General features: G+C 42.9%; 2 protein-coding genes and 1 long non-coding RNA gene across 3 annotated transcripts in view; 1 reads left to right on the top strand and 2 right to left on the bottom strand.

Annotated features, from left to right (window-relative positions):
- Window positions 1–2,959, bottom strand: part of LOC144459733 (uncharacterized) — a 42,465-nt gene extending 39,506 nt beyond the window's left edge. The window contains exons 1-2 of the mRNA XM_078164309.1: window positions 2,790–2,959; window positions 2,633–2,668 (exon numbers count right to left, since the gene is read on the bottom strand). Of these exons, the coding sequence (XP_078020435.1) occupies window positions 2,633–2,668; window positions 2,790–2,820 (67 nt within the window). The 5' untranslated portion in view covers window positions 2,821–2,959. The remainder of the gene's footprint in view (window positions 1–2,632; window positions 2,669–2,789) is intronic.
- A 1,137-nt stretch (window positions 2,960–4,096) lies between these two features.
- On the top strand, window positions 4,097–7,864 carry LOC144459738 (butyrophilin subfamily 2 member A1-like). Its single transcript, XM_078164323.1, has 3 exons — window positions 4,097–4,235; window positions 4,896–5,246; window positions 6,851–7,864. The coding sequence occupies exons 1-3, from the start codon at window positions 4,187–4,189 to the stop codon at window positions 6,931–6,933; spliced, it is 483 nt and encodes a 160-aa protein (XP_078020449.1). The 5' UTR covers window positions 4,097–4,186; the 3' UTR covers window positions 6,934–7,864.
- Window positions 7,865–12,836: 4,972 nt separating this feature from the next.
- LOC144459743 (uncharacterized) lies at window positions 12,837–14,101 on the bottom strand. The gene is made up of 3 exons (XR_013488551.1): window positions 13,612–14,101; window positions 13,073–13,137; window positions 12,837–12,948 (listed from the first exon to the last, which is right to left on the bottom strand). It is a non-coding gene; the product is annotated as an uncharacterized LOC144459743 (long non-coding RNA).
- Window positions 14,102–16,651: the final 2,550 nt, after the last annotated feature.

Below are 16,651 nucleotides of genomic sequence, written 5' to 3'. Positions count from 1 at the left end.
GATCCTGGGAGCACTGAGCTCCTGGTAGGGTCTCCCATGGCAAACTGGTCCCAGTGGAGGGTCAGACTAAACATGTCACATTTCAAACACTACCCTCAACCCGGCAGAGTAGTAGAATATTAAATAGCTCTTCCTCTGGTTGATCTGTACTGCATAGAACATCATTAGTATTAAGGAGCCCTGCAGACCTTCTGGAAGATCCAGAGCGCCTCACTGCAGGTTTACAACTGATTTATACCAGTGTATATAAAGCTTTGCAGTCATGACACATAAAGCCAGAATATGCACTGGATTATGATGATGTGATAATTTGCACTTTTTTACAGGTACTGTTACTGCTGATGTTCTTTATCTATTTATCTTTGTTTTGTTTTGTTTGTGTTCCATGTTGATTTCTTCATGTCTGTTTCATATGTTGTGTTTTGATGGCTGCAGTAAATAAGTTCACTCCTCCATAAAGCACTGCCTTATCATATACAGTGAACGCAAATATAATATTAAACATTATTTAATCTTTCATCTTTGGTGGCTGTTACAATAGAGACACCTGCTGTTACAATAGAGACATTTCACTCAAAGGCACTGATACTTCAAAGACACTTAACTCAGATACAAATACAGTTTCTTGTGAAAAATATATTCAGATAAAAGCAAAGCCAAAGTTAAAATATACTTTTAAAGCAGTTAAAGCCTGGAATAAGCAGCCGTCACAGAGATGAAGAGACAATACAAACTCAGCAGCTGCAGTTTATAAAAGTACTGAAGTGCAAGTTAGATCTCACTGAACACTTTATACAGTGTTATTATACTGTGTTTATTTTTTGTTTTTATTACTGTGATTATCTACAATCTACTTGACTTTTATAATTCATGTCCAAGACCAAAGTTTATTGTGTATTTTGTAAATGTTAGATTTCAAATTCTAAATTTCTCACATGAAATAAAAATAAAAATGATGAACATCTTTTCTCTCTGTGTTTTCTTTCCTTGTTATCATGTGGTTTTGCCTGTGGCTTCACTTTCCTCAGAATAAAAACCTCACCGACACTACTGTGACATGACGTGAGTAACCCTCTGACATCAGCTGCAAACATAGCCAAGCCTCCAGGGGTGGAGCAGTGATTTTAAATGTGGGGGTGTTCCAGGGGTGGCACATGAGCACCACATCCTGCCTGCCTTTGGCTGTTTCCCTCACCAAAATTAATGCTTCCAGACAGTATTCAGAGGTTCTTCCAACATAGAGTCGGTCATTATGAACTGAGAGTCATTCATTATGAACATGCATATTTATTAAAACAAATTTAATCTGTTATCAATTTTTAATATGAACATATACCAAACCATATCATTGTAGGCTACCTGAGAACTGAGACAAGACATCCACACATAAAGTACAGTCAAGTAATGAATATCTTTCTTTTTCAGGACAACCTGGAAAATCAGAATATGTATATTCATTCATGTGACATCATTTAATTATGTCACCTGAATGGATCAAAAGTTATATGACTACAAAAACAAAAGAAAAAATTTAAAAAATTAACCGGGAATTGAATTTCACAGAATTTTATTTTTAAAAAACACACATATCAACAGTTATCAATTTATCTTTATTTTATCATGGAGGCTTATTAGGCTATTCCTTTCTTTTCAATTCTGGCAGAAAACTATCTTGCCTCAAGTTGATGTTTGGCTGCTCCTGATTGGATGCTACCGTCAAAAAACAAAAGAAGAAGAAAGAGTAGCATCTGATTGGTCGAGAGACTGACCAGAAGTCCTCATTGTTTACGTCAAGCCCATAGACTGTTTATAAAAAAGGTCAAGCCTCACAATGGAGGTCCGGTATCATAATTTACACGTTTTTAATCACAAAATGTAATATTTAATTATCACGGTGGATTTACTGTAGCCTAGGCTACGAGGTTCTTGGGAGAGAACAAAAACCTCTGCACTTAACGGCTGGATTGAAAACTTTCTCGAAAAGTTTGTCCTGAGCCCACTGTAGATCGTCAAAAGAGTAAGCTTCTGGTCACAGTTTTCCCCATTAAGTTCCTTTGTGTGGTGTGGTGCGGGCTGCGGGGGAGAGCAGGGTCTCCGCCGACAGAGAGATGATGTTGATTTGAGGGGGCGGCGGAGAGCCGGTTTCCTCTGCATTCACTTACATGACAACTTGACTTGAAAAAGAAGTCAATTTTCTGCTGCTGCCTCTTCCTTTTTGGCATCTCTGCCTCCTTCTTCTCTCTGTTGTGTGTCAATGTTGTTCAATGTCAGCCATCGATGAGTGACAAAAGCTCTGACTGACCTAACTTCAAATTTCGCGGGCCGGCGGCCGGTCGCGGACAACAGTCTGTGATTGGGTGAATGTCCATTCAATTTGACCAATGCCTTTTCATGCAGCATAAGGGGGGGTGAGGTGCGCTCCATTTTTGTATGCTGGTGCACTGTCAGGGTGGGCAAACGGGTTTACCTTTGGAAAATGTGGGGGGGGGATGAAATCATCTTGCTGTAAAAGTGGGGATAGACAGTGTTTTATTGTATTCACTAATGTCCCTCCTCTGACACTGTCCTCAACACTCATGTGTCTGTCAGAGAGTAAAGAACTTTTCAGACGTGACAGAAGAAGTTTACTGACCTTGGTTTGTTGTGCAGCTCAGCAGCGAGGTCACAACTGAGGACAAAGAACACTCAGGTTAGTTTGAGGTTTCACATGTAACGAGACATCTAAACTTTGTTTGTCGTACGCAGACAAACAACCATGCATTGATCAAGTGTCATGAAGTCTTCCTCACCCAGCAGCCACTGTAACCATGATTCCTCCATTTCATGTCTCGCTCATCTGAGATCAGCGCATGAATGTTAACTGTTCACACTGAGTAAAGCCCACCTCCTTCCTCTGTGTGTGTCTCTGTTGTGGGTTGGTGTTGGCAGGAAATAGGCCTTTTGTTCAACGTGTATCTGTATCTCAGAGGTCATACATGTCTGAACAAACAGAGTAAAGTAAAACTAACAGCTTTAAAACATCACAAATGAGGTCAGACCCAGCTGTCAGTGGGTGAGGAGTGGGAAACACCTGGACAGGTCATGAGTTTATCACAGCCGTGGGGTGGACACACACACACACACTCACACCTCTGGGACATTCAGAGTGTCCAGTCTTTGGACAGTGAGAGGACACACACACAGACATGAGGACATGTAAACTCCACACAAAGGTGGATTCAGACCTCGTGTCCAAAAACAGCATTAAACTAAAAGTTTTCATGTCTAATCAACAACATGTCAGTCACACTGTTTGTATGTTGATGTCATACCAATGATGTGATCAGATCATCTATCAAACATTATTATATGATTCAAACCTGCAGCTGGAGCAGTCGTACCCTTCCTCACTGTCCAGTCCATTGATTACACCTTCATAGTCAGCTGACTGATGGAAACTGTCAAAGTACGATACACCCTGATATTAAGAATAATGAAGGACACCTGACTGAACCCAGAGGACAGTTTGGGGACGTCTGAGTGGAACTGTGCACTGAGCCCTGATGGCTGGTTGACAGAGGTGCACATGGAGGTGAACAGTAGAAGCAGTGTGACTGTGAGTCCAGCAGAGGGCGGTGTTGACTCTGGTTCATATGTTACACAGGGTGACAGTGAATGTATCATGTGGATGATGATGATGATGATGATGATGATGATGATGATGATGCTGATGATGGTGATGATGATGATGATGATGATGATTGTGCTGCTGTTGAACTGCACTGAGTTACAATGAGAGGTGTCTCTAATATTTTGTCCAGCCCGTATCAATCAGCTCAATAACATAACAGGAACATGAAATGACACATGTATATTCTTCAATAAGCTGAGCTGTATATAGCTGTAGATATCTCATGGATTTGACAACTTATTTCTAATAAACATGTTCATATGTTATTAAAGTGAACTGTCTGACTAAATGAGCTGTTCAACGCGTCACAGAGACAAGTCACGTCTGAAGTAGGAAGACTTTAACTTTCAGTTCTCTTCCTGGTCTGATATCGTGTCCTCAGTAACCCCAGATGTGAGCTCCGCCCACAAAGACAAAACCAGCCCTACCAACCATTTTTCAGCCAGTTCACTTCAGACACAGGACTCAACCAACAGACAGAAGCTGCAGCAGCAGATAAAGATCCTCTCAGCTCTCATGGCTCCATTCCTGCTCCTGTTGTTCCCTCTGTGTGCAGCAGCTTCTGGTAAATATCAGCTTTTATTGTGAAGAGATTCATGGAGATATTATTTCTGACCTGAGTAATGAAACAATGTCTTGTTCTAGAAAATGTTTTGACTGTTTATGTGAGGAGTGTAAATAATAATAATAATAATAATAATAATAATATCTACACCACATATATATTGTTGGATGTGTAGTTAATAAGTGTTGTAACTTTGTCAGTGACTTCAAACACAATCATCATGATCATACAAACTGTTTCACGCTGCACAGTTTGGAGAAAGGTTTGTAGAGGAGAGGTGAGACAGGGGGAGGAGCATCAGGCTGTGCTGTGCTGTGATTGGCTGAATGATGACAGAGTTGAGGTGATGACGTATCAGATGAACCTGTGTTAAACACAAGCAGAGTTTTTGGTTGAAGTGTGAAACAGTGAGATCAACTCAGAGAGATGTTTATTAAAGACACACTGAATGAACTGAATGAAGTTTAAGTGCAAAGTGCAGTCCAAATGTTAAAGCAGCTTCATGTGTCCCAACAAATCTGACACTATCAAGTGTGTGTGTGTGTGTGTGTGTGTGTGTGTGTGTGTGTGTGTGTGTGTGTAGAGACCTCTTGTTTAAACTCTCTGTACTTTACAGATGGAAACACTTTTTGACTCTGGATGGTTATTATTGTTTTTCAGACCAACATGTGACAGTGCTCCCTGGAGATGACGTCACTCTGAGATGTGAGGCTGGTGATGTCTCCATCTTAGCTGTAGAGTGGACCAGACCTGACCTGGAGCCACCACAGTACGTCCTCTTATACAGACACAAACACTCAGACCCAACCCTCCAGCATCCATCCTTTACAGGCAGGGTGGAGCTGGTGGACAGAGAGCTGAAGGACGGAGACGTGTCTTTAACTCTGAAGAATGTGACCAGCAGAGACTCTGGAAGATACGAGTGTCGAGTTGCAGCAGGTGGATCAAGACGTACAAAGAGAGCCATCATTAAGACTGATCCAATCACAGTCATCTACCTGGAGGTTACAGGTGAGTGTGTGGAGCTCAGTGTGTGTGTCTGTGTAGGCAGACCAAACGTCCTCTTTTGCCCGGACATGTCCACTTTTCACGTCCTGTCCGGGGGGTTTTTATAAACTGATGATAATGTCCGGTTTTCCGTGTGTGTGTGTGTGTGTGTGTGTGTGTGTGTTAGAGTGTGGCATGGGCCGCATATTTCTGTCCGAACCCGAACCGAGCCCGACATTATTTAATGACACTGAGCACTGAGTTTGTGTCACACAGTGGTTACAGGCTATTTAACAGGCCGGGCGTGTGCCGTGGGTGCTCAGCTGTGGAGAGGGAGACCTCCGTGTTTGAGACGGGAGCGGGAGGCGGGAGGTCCGACGCTTCCAGCGAGAGGAGAGGGAGACATAAAACAAAATAAGATAAAATAGGAAAAACCTGTCTCCCTCTTTTATTTTATTTTCAGCGTTTAATCAAGGCGGAGGCGGGCGGCTGGAGGTCCGAGACTTCCAGAGAGGGGAGAGGTAGAAACAAACAGCCAATGTGTGTCTGTGTGTGTTGTGTTCAGGTGTTGTCACGTAAATAACGGCGCCCAAGCAATAAACAGGACAGACAATAGGATTTTATTTATTTTTACACTACATTTTCACTGAAATCTGACCAAATCCGACCCGAGCCCGAATACTATTTATAGCTACATTTTTGACCAAACCGGCCGACTCGTCGGGCACCGTCGGGCTCGGATCGCCACACTCTAGTGTGTGTATGTGTCCCTATTGGGGCCTATCTGAATTTCTGTCTGTTACGTTCCAACTTGTCTAGGAAGTTTCAGGAGTAACCGTAATAATTAAATAAACAACACATACCGGAGAGGCAAAAAATGAAGCGCTGGTAGGATTTACGTAAGCCAAATGTTTTATTAACTAAACAAAAATGTAAACTTGAACACAAAACAATCCTCCAAAAACTGAGGATGATAAGTACTAACTATGAACTGAAAACAGTCCACTCAAAAGGAGGGACGACAATGCACAATCAATACAACTCAGAAAACACCGGATCTTAGACACTAAACGGAAAATCACTACACACTAACACACTGCGAGGAGGTACACTAAAACACGTGGTGGTGAGACGGTTCCCAGGAGCACTAGCGGTCCACTGACAGCTGGCGGCCTCGGTCCACTCTCCCTTATCCTCTCCCTGATTGGCACCAGCTGCGAGGCACCATTCAGGGAACACACCTGCAACACGCACCTGTAACAAACACAAAGACACCAACACACACACACACACACACACCACAAACTCTACGGCATGTAACACTGTCTTTGAGAGATAGGCCTATTATTTTGTAATATAACTGAATTTTCTATCCATACATATAAATTTTAAATATATTAAAATGTTAAGGCATCTTTGAGTAAACTGCGAGTATCATTTAAGTAGGCTATGTTGTGGCCGGCCAAGTGTCCTCTTTTCTGGAAATCAAAATATGGTCACCCTATGTCTGTGTATCAGGTTGGAGCTGCAGTTTATTCCTGAGAGTCAAACATCAGAAATACACAAGACAAATGAAGGCTGTTCAACTAATCACACATTTACTGACTCTGATTTATTTCTATCTGCAGATTTAAAGGATGGACACTCCACTCCTCTACACGTTGGACTGGCAGCAGTTTTTGGAGTTGTTGCAGTGCTTCTTTTACTGTAGTGTTTGTTGCTGTCTGGAGATATAAGAGACGTAAGGACCAAAGATCAACACAGTCTGCTGCTGATGATGAAGCAGGAAACAATCAGCCCATGTTTACCTCTGCTGTTTGAGACTCTTCAACATGATGGTCTGATTCAACCAATCATGTCTCTCCTCCATGAATCAGTGCCTTATGGTGGAGGAGGGTTTGTGTACCTGTTGATCCTGGGAGCACTGAGCTGCTGGTAGGGTCTCCCAGAGCAAACTGGTCCCAGTGGAGGGTCAGACTGAATGTGATTCAGATGTCCACCCTTAACCAGAGATGGAAAGACTAGAATATTTTATTTAAGTGAAAGTACAGTTAAATTAAAGACACTTAACTTTGGTAAAACTTCTGCTACTTGGAAAAAAAACATCAACACTTCAAAACACTAATTACTCCCCTCCATGAATCACGACCTCAACAAGTGCTGAAAGCTACTGAGCCTCCAGTGTTTCTAAATCTCTTCATCTGAAGCCTTTAATCAATAACACAACACTGAGGAACAGAAGACATGTTGACTTCATGTCACTGATGACATGTTACAGTGTATGTGTTACTGTAACAGCTGATCATTGAGGTTTTTAAGGCCAAACAGCTGCTCAGTGTCATTAATGTGAAAGAAGTGATGTTGTTACAGTGTGTGTGCAGAATGAGTCAGACAGGAGGCCTCGGCTTTATATCATGACTTTTAAACAATGTGCTGAAGAAAACTTAAATGTGTTTAACTGAAGCTCTGTAACTGACACATGAAGCTGACCTGTCTGGACCTGTCACTGTAAACGGACATGATTAAATGGAGGTTAATGCTGCTGCTCACAGTGTTCACTCTGCCCCTCCCCCACCATCTCACTCTGAGACAGGAAGTCTGTTTGACGATTCACTGAGAATAAAACTGACACTGTGTTTTTATTCAGAGCTTTTCACTGTGTGTTATTCTGCAGGTTGAAGATGAAACTTGTTCTGGACAGACTCTGGAAGAGATTAGTATCATTCACAGACAGCAACTCCTCCTCCTCCTCCTCCTCCTCTTCTGTCCCAAAACTAAACACTGCAAATGTTTGAATTCCAAGTGGAGGAAAATAATTCAACCATGACCTCAGAGCTGATCAGGAGAGTCAAAGACTGACAGTGTGTTTGCTGTAACAAAGACACACCCTGTTCTCCATTTTATACCCTTTACAATAAGGTACACACAATTAAAGTAGTTACTGAGGAACTAATGAAGAACTAACTATTAGTTAATGGTCAGTTCTTCATTAACTCATGATCAAATTTCATAGAGGAGTGAGTTCACACACACTTTGGTTGTTTGTTTGTGTATTTGTATGTACATGATAGTTAAATGTGTGTGTCACACTGTGAGTCACTGTCTGTGTGTGTTCACAAAGGTCATACTAAAATCATGCAGTTAACCCCTTCATCACTTGAGTCTCCTCCTCATCCTCACTGTGGACCATCTGGACTAAACACAGTGGGAATCAGCTCTCAGATCAGATGAATCTCTTCATCATGATGAAGACTCCATGAAGGTGTGTCTGACTGGGTGTGTTTGTTTCACATATTTTTCTTGTAGTGTAAACACAGTCCTGATTTATGAGTGTGTGTCTGTACACAGAAGATCCTGAACGTGTCAAAATGAGTTTCAGATCAAATGTCTGAACTGAGCTGAATGGTGAAGTAAAACCTTTACTCCAGTAACAGTAACTAACAACACTCTGAGAATACTCTGTTACAGGTCACATTCCTGCATTTAAAATGTAGCTGTAGTAAAAGTATGATCAGGAAAATGTACTTAAAGTATTACAGTACTGTAAAGTGTCGTCTGTGACTGTAACAGCAGGATGTTACTGTTGGAGTTGAGGTGGAGCTCATCCATCCTTTTTCATCCGCTTATCCAGGGCCAGGTCACAGGGGCAGCAGGCTGAGCAAAGTATTACAGACGTCCCTCTCCCCAGCAACACTTCCCAGCTCCTCCTGGAGGACCCTGAGGTGTTCCCAGGCCAGATGAGATATGTAATCCCTCCAGTGTGTTCTGGGTCTGCCCCGGGGCCTCCTACCAGTGGGACGTGTCTGGAGGATCCTGATCAGATGTTGATCCGCCGACGCTAAGATTACTTTCAGTCGCTCCACAGTTGTAGATGTTGTCAGAGTTGGGAGGTTTGCCATTTCGAAATATCGTGAGTAGTAGTCTACCACCACAATATAATGGCCATTCCTCCACTGAAAGATATCAGCTGCGACTTTTTGCCATGGTCGTGCTGGTAGGGGTGTGGCCATTAAAGCCTCTGTCTTTGTCTGTGCATACTGGCAGCAGATTTCACATCTTTCCACCAGCTCTTTGATTTGTCTTCCTGTCTTCCTGGCCACCACAGGGACTCTTGTGCCCTTGCTACACACTTAGTCACTCCCTGATGACCTTCATGTAGTCTTTCCAGCATTTCCCCTTGTATGCGTCCAGGGATCAGAATCCTCACTCCTTTGAGAAGCAGGCCCTCTGCCATATGAATGTCATTTCTCTCTGGCCAAAACGGCAGAAGGTGCTCGGGGACGCTCCTGTGAGGGGGCCAGCCTTTCTCTGTGTGTGTCCTCAGCTGCTTACAAACGCTGCCTGTGTTCTGAGCTTCCCTGATATGAGCTAGTTTAGGTTCAGTGGCCGGTAGATGCCGTAGAATATGGTCATGTAGGCACAGCATTCATGTTCCAAGCTGCTGTTGGCCTCTCTGTTTTCTAGTCCTTCAGGGGCTCTAGAGAGAGCGTCTGCAGTGACGAGTTGTTTGCCTGGGACATACATGATTCTGTAGCTGAACCTCATCAGTCTTAGCCTAAATCTGAGGATTCTTGGAGGTAGATCATCTAGGGACCGAGGGCCTAGCAGTGAGATTAATAGTTTATGGTCCGTTCTCACTGTGAAGTCCAGGCCTAGCAGATATGAGCTGAGTTGCTCACAGGCCCATGTTGCTGCTAGAGCTTCTTTCTCTATTTGTGCATACTGGACCTCTGTGGGTGACAGGCTCCGTGATATGTACACCACTGGTCTCCACCTGCCGTCTGCTTGCTGCTGCAGGAGGACCGCCCCAAGTCCATATGAAGAGGCATCCGCCGATACCATTGTCTCTTTCTTAGGACTGTATTGTGCTAGGATTGAGGGTGAACTTAGCTCTTTTTTAATTTTTTTGCGTCCCATGTCCAGGTGCTGTCGCTTTTTAACAGGTCACGTAATGGTTTCGTGAGGGTTGGTAGGCTGGATGAGAACTTGCCTACATAATTCACCATTCCCATAAAACGACGGACCTCTTCCACATTGCGAGGTTCCGGCATTTTCTCAATGGCGCTGATTTTGTCTGGATCAGCCTCGATTCCTGTTGCGCTTACAGTATGTCCTAGGAATTTCACTTTATCCGTTGCAAATTGACATTTTTCATTGAGAGTAAGGCCTGCTTTTTCACACTTTTTAAGCACTTCCTGCAGCCTTTCGTCATGTTCAGCTCTGTCCTTTCCATACACTAAGATGTCATCCGCATGGCACAGAGCGCCCTTAGTCCCTGCAATGATTTGGGAGATTCTCAACTGAAAATGTTCAGGTGCGGAGGAAATACCAAAAAGGTAGCCGCTGGAAACAGTATCTTCCGAAGGGGGTAATAAAAGTCGTTAAAGGCTGTGATTCTTCATGCAGAGGAACCTGCCAAAAACCAGATGTTGCGTCTAGTTTTGAGAAGACTTTTGCCCCTTGTAGTTGTGCTAATGTCTCATCAACTGCGGGTAATATGTGTCTCTCCCTGCAGACACTGTTATTGAGTCGGGTGAGGTCCACACATATTCGGGGTTTCTTATTTGGTTTCGGGACCACCACCATTCCTGCGCACCATTCAGTTGGCTCCTCGATTTTTCTTATGACCCCCGTTGATTCCATCCTGCTTAACTCTTCTTTAACCTGGTCCTTCATGGGTAATGGGACCCTGCATGGAGCTGAGAGTGCATAAGGAATCACTCCCTCTTTTAGTTTTATCTTGTAGCTTCCTTGTAGCTTTCCCAGCCCTGTAAACACCTTTGGGAACATAGCCTTGTACTGATGGCTCTGTCCCCGTTTCTCCTCCTGAACTGAAGCTACTTGTTGAATCAGGTTTAACTATATTAAAGCAGGGAGTCCCATTAGTGGCATCACTAGGTTTGCTACAATGTACACATTCTGCTTTGTTTCCTTTCTTTCAGTTTTCATGTGTGCCCTCACTATGCCCAAAACCTTTAATGGGTAGTTATCGGGACCTTTAATCTTTTTAGGTGGTTTCCTCAGCTTGCCGTCCCGCTTTCTGGAGTACATGGAAGCTGGAATGGCTGTCACTGAAGCTCCTGAGTCCAGTTTAAACCTTATCTGCTCTCCATTCAGGCTGATATCTTTTAACCAGACCTCATCTTTTTCTTCTGTGTTAACTGTCCCCATAAATGCTATGTCATTTTCTGTATCACTGTCCATTATAGCTTCCACTCTTTCAATCAATCAGTCAGTTTTATTTATAAAGCCCAATATCACAAATCACAATTTGCCTCACAGGGCTTTACAGCATACGACATCCCTCTGTCCTTTGGACCCTCACAGCTGATCAGGAAAAACTCCCCAAAAAAACCTTTTAACGGGGAAAAAAACGGTAGAAAGCTCAGGAAGAGCAACTGAGGAGGGATCCCTCTTCCAGGACGGACAGACGTGCAATAGATGTCGTACAGAACAGATCAGCATAATAAATTAACAGTAATCCGCATGACACAATGAGACAGAGACAGAGAGAGAGAGAGAGAGAGAGACAGACAGAGAGAGAGACAGAGAGAGAGATGCAGGTAATGACAGTAGCTTACAACATTCATGAAAGTAATAATATTATAGTTATAGTTCTGGCTACTGTGGTACAATATGTTGAAAGTAAATATTAATATCTGGCAGTATACTTGTGTGACAATAGTCATATGTGTATAATAACAGTAGAAGTATGACTAATGACTAATGATGGCAGCAGCAGCAGGAGGCATCTGGCAGGACCACGGCAGCAGCACAACCACACACGTCACGCTGTCCAGGCACCGCTGTGATATGAGTTAATCTGAGAGACAGTGGAGCACAAAGACTCCGGAGAAGAAGCCGAGTTAGTGACATGTAGTAACAGGACATGAGAGAGAGAGAGAGAGAGAGAGAGAGAGAGAGAGAGATGCAGGACAGACGGTAATGACAGTAGCTTACAACAACATTAATGAAAGTAATAATATTATAATTATAACTCTGGCTACTGTGGTACAATATGTTGAAAGTACATATTAATATCTGATTGTGTTTTGGAGACTTTAGGGACCACGAGTAACCCTGCGTTCCTATTTTTTTACTCACAGTAGGTTTGCCGCTTTCTGACACCATGGAGAAGGTTTTATAATCCCAAAAAGAGTCAGGAGACTTCAGGTGTGTTTTTCATACCGCTGCTCAGGGGCGTTTCTTGGGACTGAGAACATTGGGGGCTGAGCCCAGAACCTTATAGGGAAGTCTAGGGGATCCTACCTGGGGAAAAAAAGCTCTATGCTTTCTTGAGCCTTATTGCGTCTTGTCTACAGCCAAATACTGCCAATATGTACTTCAAAATGTGTCAAAATAAAATTATATTATATTGATAGAAACAGGATGATGCACTTATAGATAACACAGGAATTAAAGCCAAAAAAATAAATATTTTGTAAATATTTTGACTGAAGCCAAGTCATATTCCCTCTCAATTTTTAAAAAATGTTAGAGGTTACATGATTTGCGATTTTTAGTTTGCTTTTTTTTTTTAACACCAGTTGAGTGATGATGCCTACAGACTATATCAGGAGCCATATTTTCCCCAAAAAATGCACATTACATGAGTCAGTTTAATTTTTGGTATTTTATTTTTCCTTCCACCCCTACTGTGTTGTGTTGCACCTCTGTCTCTGCTGCTCTTTTTTCTCCATCTGCTCATTCCTTCCATCCTTTGAATCTGCTGCCAGAAAAACAAAGAAATGTATACTGAATGACAACAAAACATATTAAATGAAATATTTTAAAAACATTTTTTTTCACTTGGACAATTTTCAGATAAATGTCACTGAGTGTTACTGTACCTTTCACTTTTCCAGACTGCTGCTGTTTCCCTCCATGACTCATGTTTCTGTCTGTCACACATCTTCTGAAAAAACAAAACAAAAAAAAAAAACAGATAAACAAACTGATTTCAGGCACACACAACAACATTGACAAATATCTACATGAATAACTGTATACATGCAGGCAAAATGAGATAGAGGTGCTCGGCAGCGCTCGGCAGCCCTTCGGAAGTCCTCGGGAGTTTTATTGTGAAAGCTCAGCTTTCACAATAAAAAGAAAAAGGCCAACACTTCAACCCACACAGCAACGTTAGAAGGACATAACAACAGTTACGTAGTTGTGTGCGGTATCTTTGGTAACTTATGTGAGAAAAATATCTCTGAATTTATGTGTGGGAAAAGTCGCCAGCCGTACCGAGCCTTCAGGGATTTTCAGCCCGCCTAAGACCGTCTATCACCGGGGAGGACTGTTCCGCAGCTCCGCCGGCACGCCCCCCTAACACTACACGTTTCACATAATTTTGAAGGAATAAACAGAATTTAAATTATTCATTTACCTGTTTCTGGTAACGGCTCCCCGGAGACGTGAGCCTCAGCTGAGTCAGCCTCCTTGTTTTTGAAAAAACGTCTTATATCCATGATCTTTCGTGTTGTTGCTAAAACGTCTCCCTCCAGCACGCCAACGGTTTAGATACCGGAAGAGCCTGGTGATGCGAGGCTATCAGCCAATAAAACACGGATGCTTCACGCAACCCCTCTCTCTGATTAACCAGTCTCAACGTCATCCTGTGTTGCATTCAATGAAAATGGAAAACTACACCTTCTTTAGTGGCTCGTTAATGTACAGTTATCATTATTTCTTCTGAAGTTGAATTATCCGGGGCTTAAGAAAAAACGTTCGGGGCTAAAACCCCGGATGCCCAGGCCAGGCGACGCCACTGCCGCTGCTTTACTCCAAGCTTCACATTACCCCTGTTACCTACGTCAACACTCTCCAACATAACTTCCAGGCACTGCCTAGCGGGCACAAGTGTTATTACACTGAACCTCAGTACAGCTAGCGACTAGAAAATGAAGGTCTGGCACCAAGCAGGCTGAAATTTTGACGCATAGGCTATAGCCATTTCATTCATTTTCAGTTTGTAATGTCCCGCCTCGAGCTTGGGCATGGACGTGAGCTTGAACGTGCACAGTCACGCACAGCACACACAGCAGGTCGGGCGGGGCCGTTTGGGTTGGGTTGCCAGGTACTACGACACAGAAAACACCAATTTGACTCATATCACTATGAAATCAGGAGAATAGCGGGAGAAATTACCGACTGGGAGCAGTGCAGGAGAAAGGGTTGAAAATAGGGAGACTCCGGCGTAAATCGGGAGTGTTGGCAGGTATGCTTCTGTCTTTAATGTATGTATCTATAAAAGTCCCTCCGGTTCATGTTGTCAGAACCCGGCTCTTAGGCCATGACACATACTGGAGAGTGATGTTAGATCAAAGGATATTTATTGTAACAAAGTAAAGTATGGAGTGCGGCCAGTGATGTAGATGTGAGTGACGTGAAGCGAAAGAAAACAAAACAAAGGCCAAAGCGTGGGTGGAGGGGGGTGATTCCAATTGAAATAACAGCCAGAGTAACACTGGGGCTGATGCCTTCAAGAACAGGAAAAACAGTCACTGGTAAACCACAATCACTTCAGTGCTTCGGGGCCATCAAAAACCATATCATCTTTATTTCTTTATGAACACTGAACACTTTATTGTGTGTGACTGTGTTTAATGTTCAGGAGAGAAAAGGAAACACCTGCCTTCATTAATCAGTCATTGAACGCACCTCCTGTCAGACACCTTGTTTGTTTGTTTATTTGTTGAGTTTTGTTTGTTTGGTGAGGAGTGTGTTATCACACTGAACATGTCTGATGTTTCCTGTCATGAACACACACACACACACACACACACACTGTCCTAGGTGTGTGTGTGTGTGCTGATTGAGGCTGACATGCTCCTGCTGGATGATCCTCCTGTTCAGGTGTAGCAGGCTCACAGTGTGACATCACACAGGTGAGAACAACAACACGCTCTCTGTGATCTCTGTTGGTTCACATGTTGAGGAGGTCATCACCATGGAGACGGCAGGTCACACAGAACATGGACACAACTGATCAGCTGACATTGATTGATTGATTGATTGATTGATCAGTGAGTGACTGAGACAGTGGAGCTGCAGTACGACTCAACACCAGCAGGGGGCAGAACATTAAGATGAGAGAAGTCCTGCAGGCTGCAGAGCGACACATATGAGTTCAGTGTGTGTTTGAAAAAGCTGATCGATCAATAAATGTGTGACAGCAGCAGATGTCTTTAATGTCTGATGTGCACTCAGTGCCCGATGCTGCTTCTCTGACACCTGAACCTGACCTTTAAATGTGGCGACCTGATGCAGGTGATCACTTTGTCATGTTGCTGCTTGTTTGAGTCTCACATGAAAAACAGGACCTGATGATTTCTGATGTTCAAACTTCTTAAAGAAACTTTACACACTGGATAGTTTCAATAATTCATGGACTACAGAACAAAACCTCTACACACACACACACACACACACACACACACACTGAAGCTGTTTGTATGAGTTTCCAGCTGCTGACTGATGTTGGTGCTGTTTATAGTCTGCGGTGTGTTTGTTCTGTTGTCTGCACCGAGCAGTTAGCCACAACCAAACCAGAACAAGTCAAATGTTCCATGTGTCAGCTTAGTGAAACCCACAGAAGCACACGAGGAGGACAGGCAGAGATACCAGAGTTTATTGATCCTGCAGAGACACCACTTGATATCAATATTAGAGCAGTAAAGTTCATTATTATCAGCAGCTTCTGTTCAGTAGAAACATGTCGGTGTTCTTCACCCTACTGAAACACTACCACCTAAACAAATAAGTATTTAACAAGTTATTTATCCAAAGAAAAGTAAAACGATAATGTGTAAAGTGAAGCTGTTTGTCTCTCTGTAGCTGCACCAGTCTCATTTAACTTTCACATATAGAAATAAGAAATAAATATGCTGTGTGGTCTGCTGATAACGATGGCGGAGAGAGCCAAACGGTCAAAAGTGTGGCTTTACATTACAAGAGTTGATGCAGACACAGTGCGTTGTCACAAGTGTGACAACTGTTTTGCGTGTAAGGGCGGCAACACTAGTAATTTGTCAAACACCTTGCTAAAGTGGATCATATTCAGACAGAAAGATGTACAGGGTTTGACTGCCCTAGCACAGCTAGTTCGTCTACATCCAGTCCAGGTTTGTAACATTATGCTAGCAGCCAACACGTGGAGTTAATAACCGTTAGCTATTTTGCCACCCTATTTACTAAATAGGGTTTCAGATTTGGGATTTTATTTGTGTATTTTTCAGATACTTCTAAATACATGAATATAACCATAATTATAGCCTGGGCTGGGTGCATGGGATTCCCCCCCCTCTGGTCTATATATCCATAGTGATTAATGTTACATCACATTATAAAATGCCTAGAATTCCTAACATACCTAGAATATTTTTACTTGTAGGCCAGATTTGTTTATGTATGCTGCAGTGATTTGT

The sequence above is a fragment of the Epinephelus lanceolatus genome, chromosome 22 (assembly GCF_041903045.1).
Source record: "Epinephelus lanceolatus isolate andai-2023 chromosome 22, ASM4190304v1, whole genome shotgun sequence".
Lineage (NCBI taxonomy): Eukaryota > Metazoa > Chordata > Actinopteri > Perciformes > Serranidae > Epinephelus > Epinephelus lanceolatus.
The sequence above is the reverse complement of the archived record's forward strand: the minus strand, read 5'-3'. Positions and strand labels throughout refer to the sequence as shown.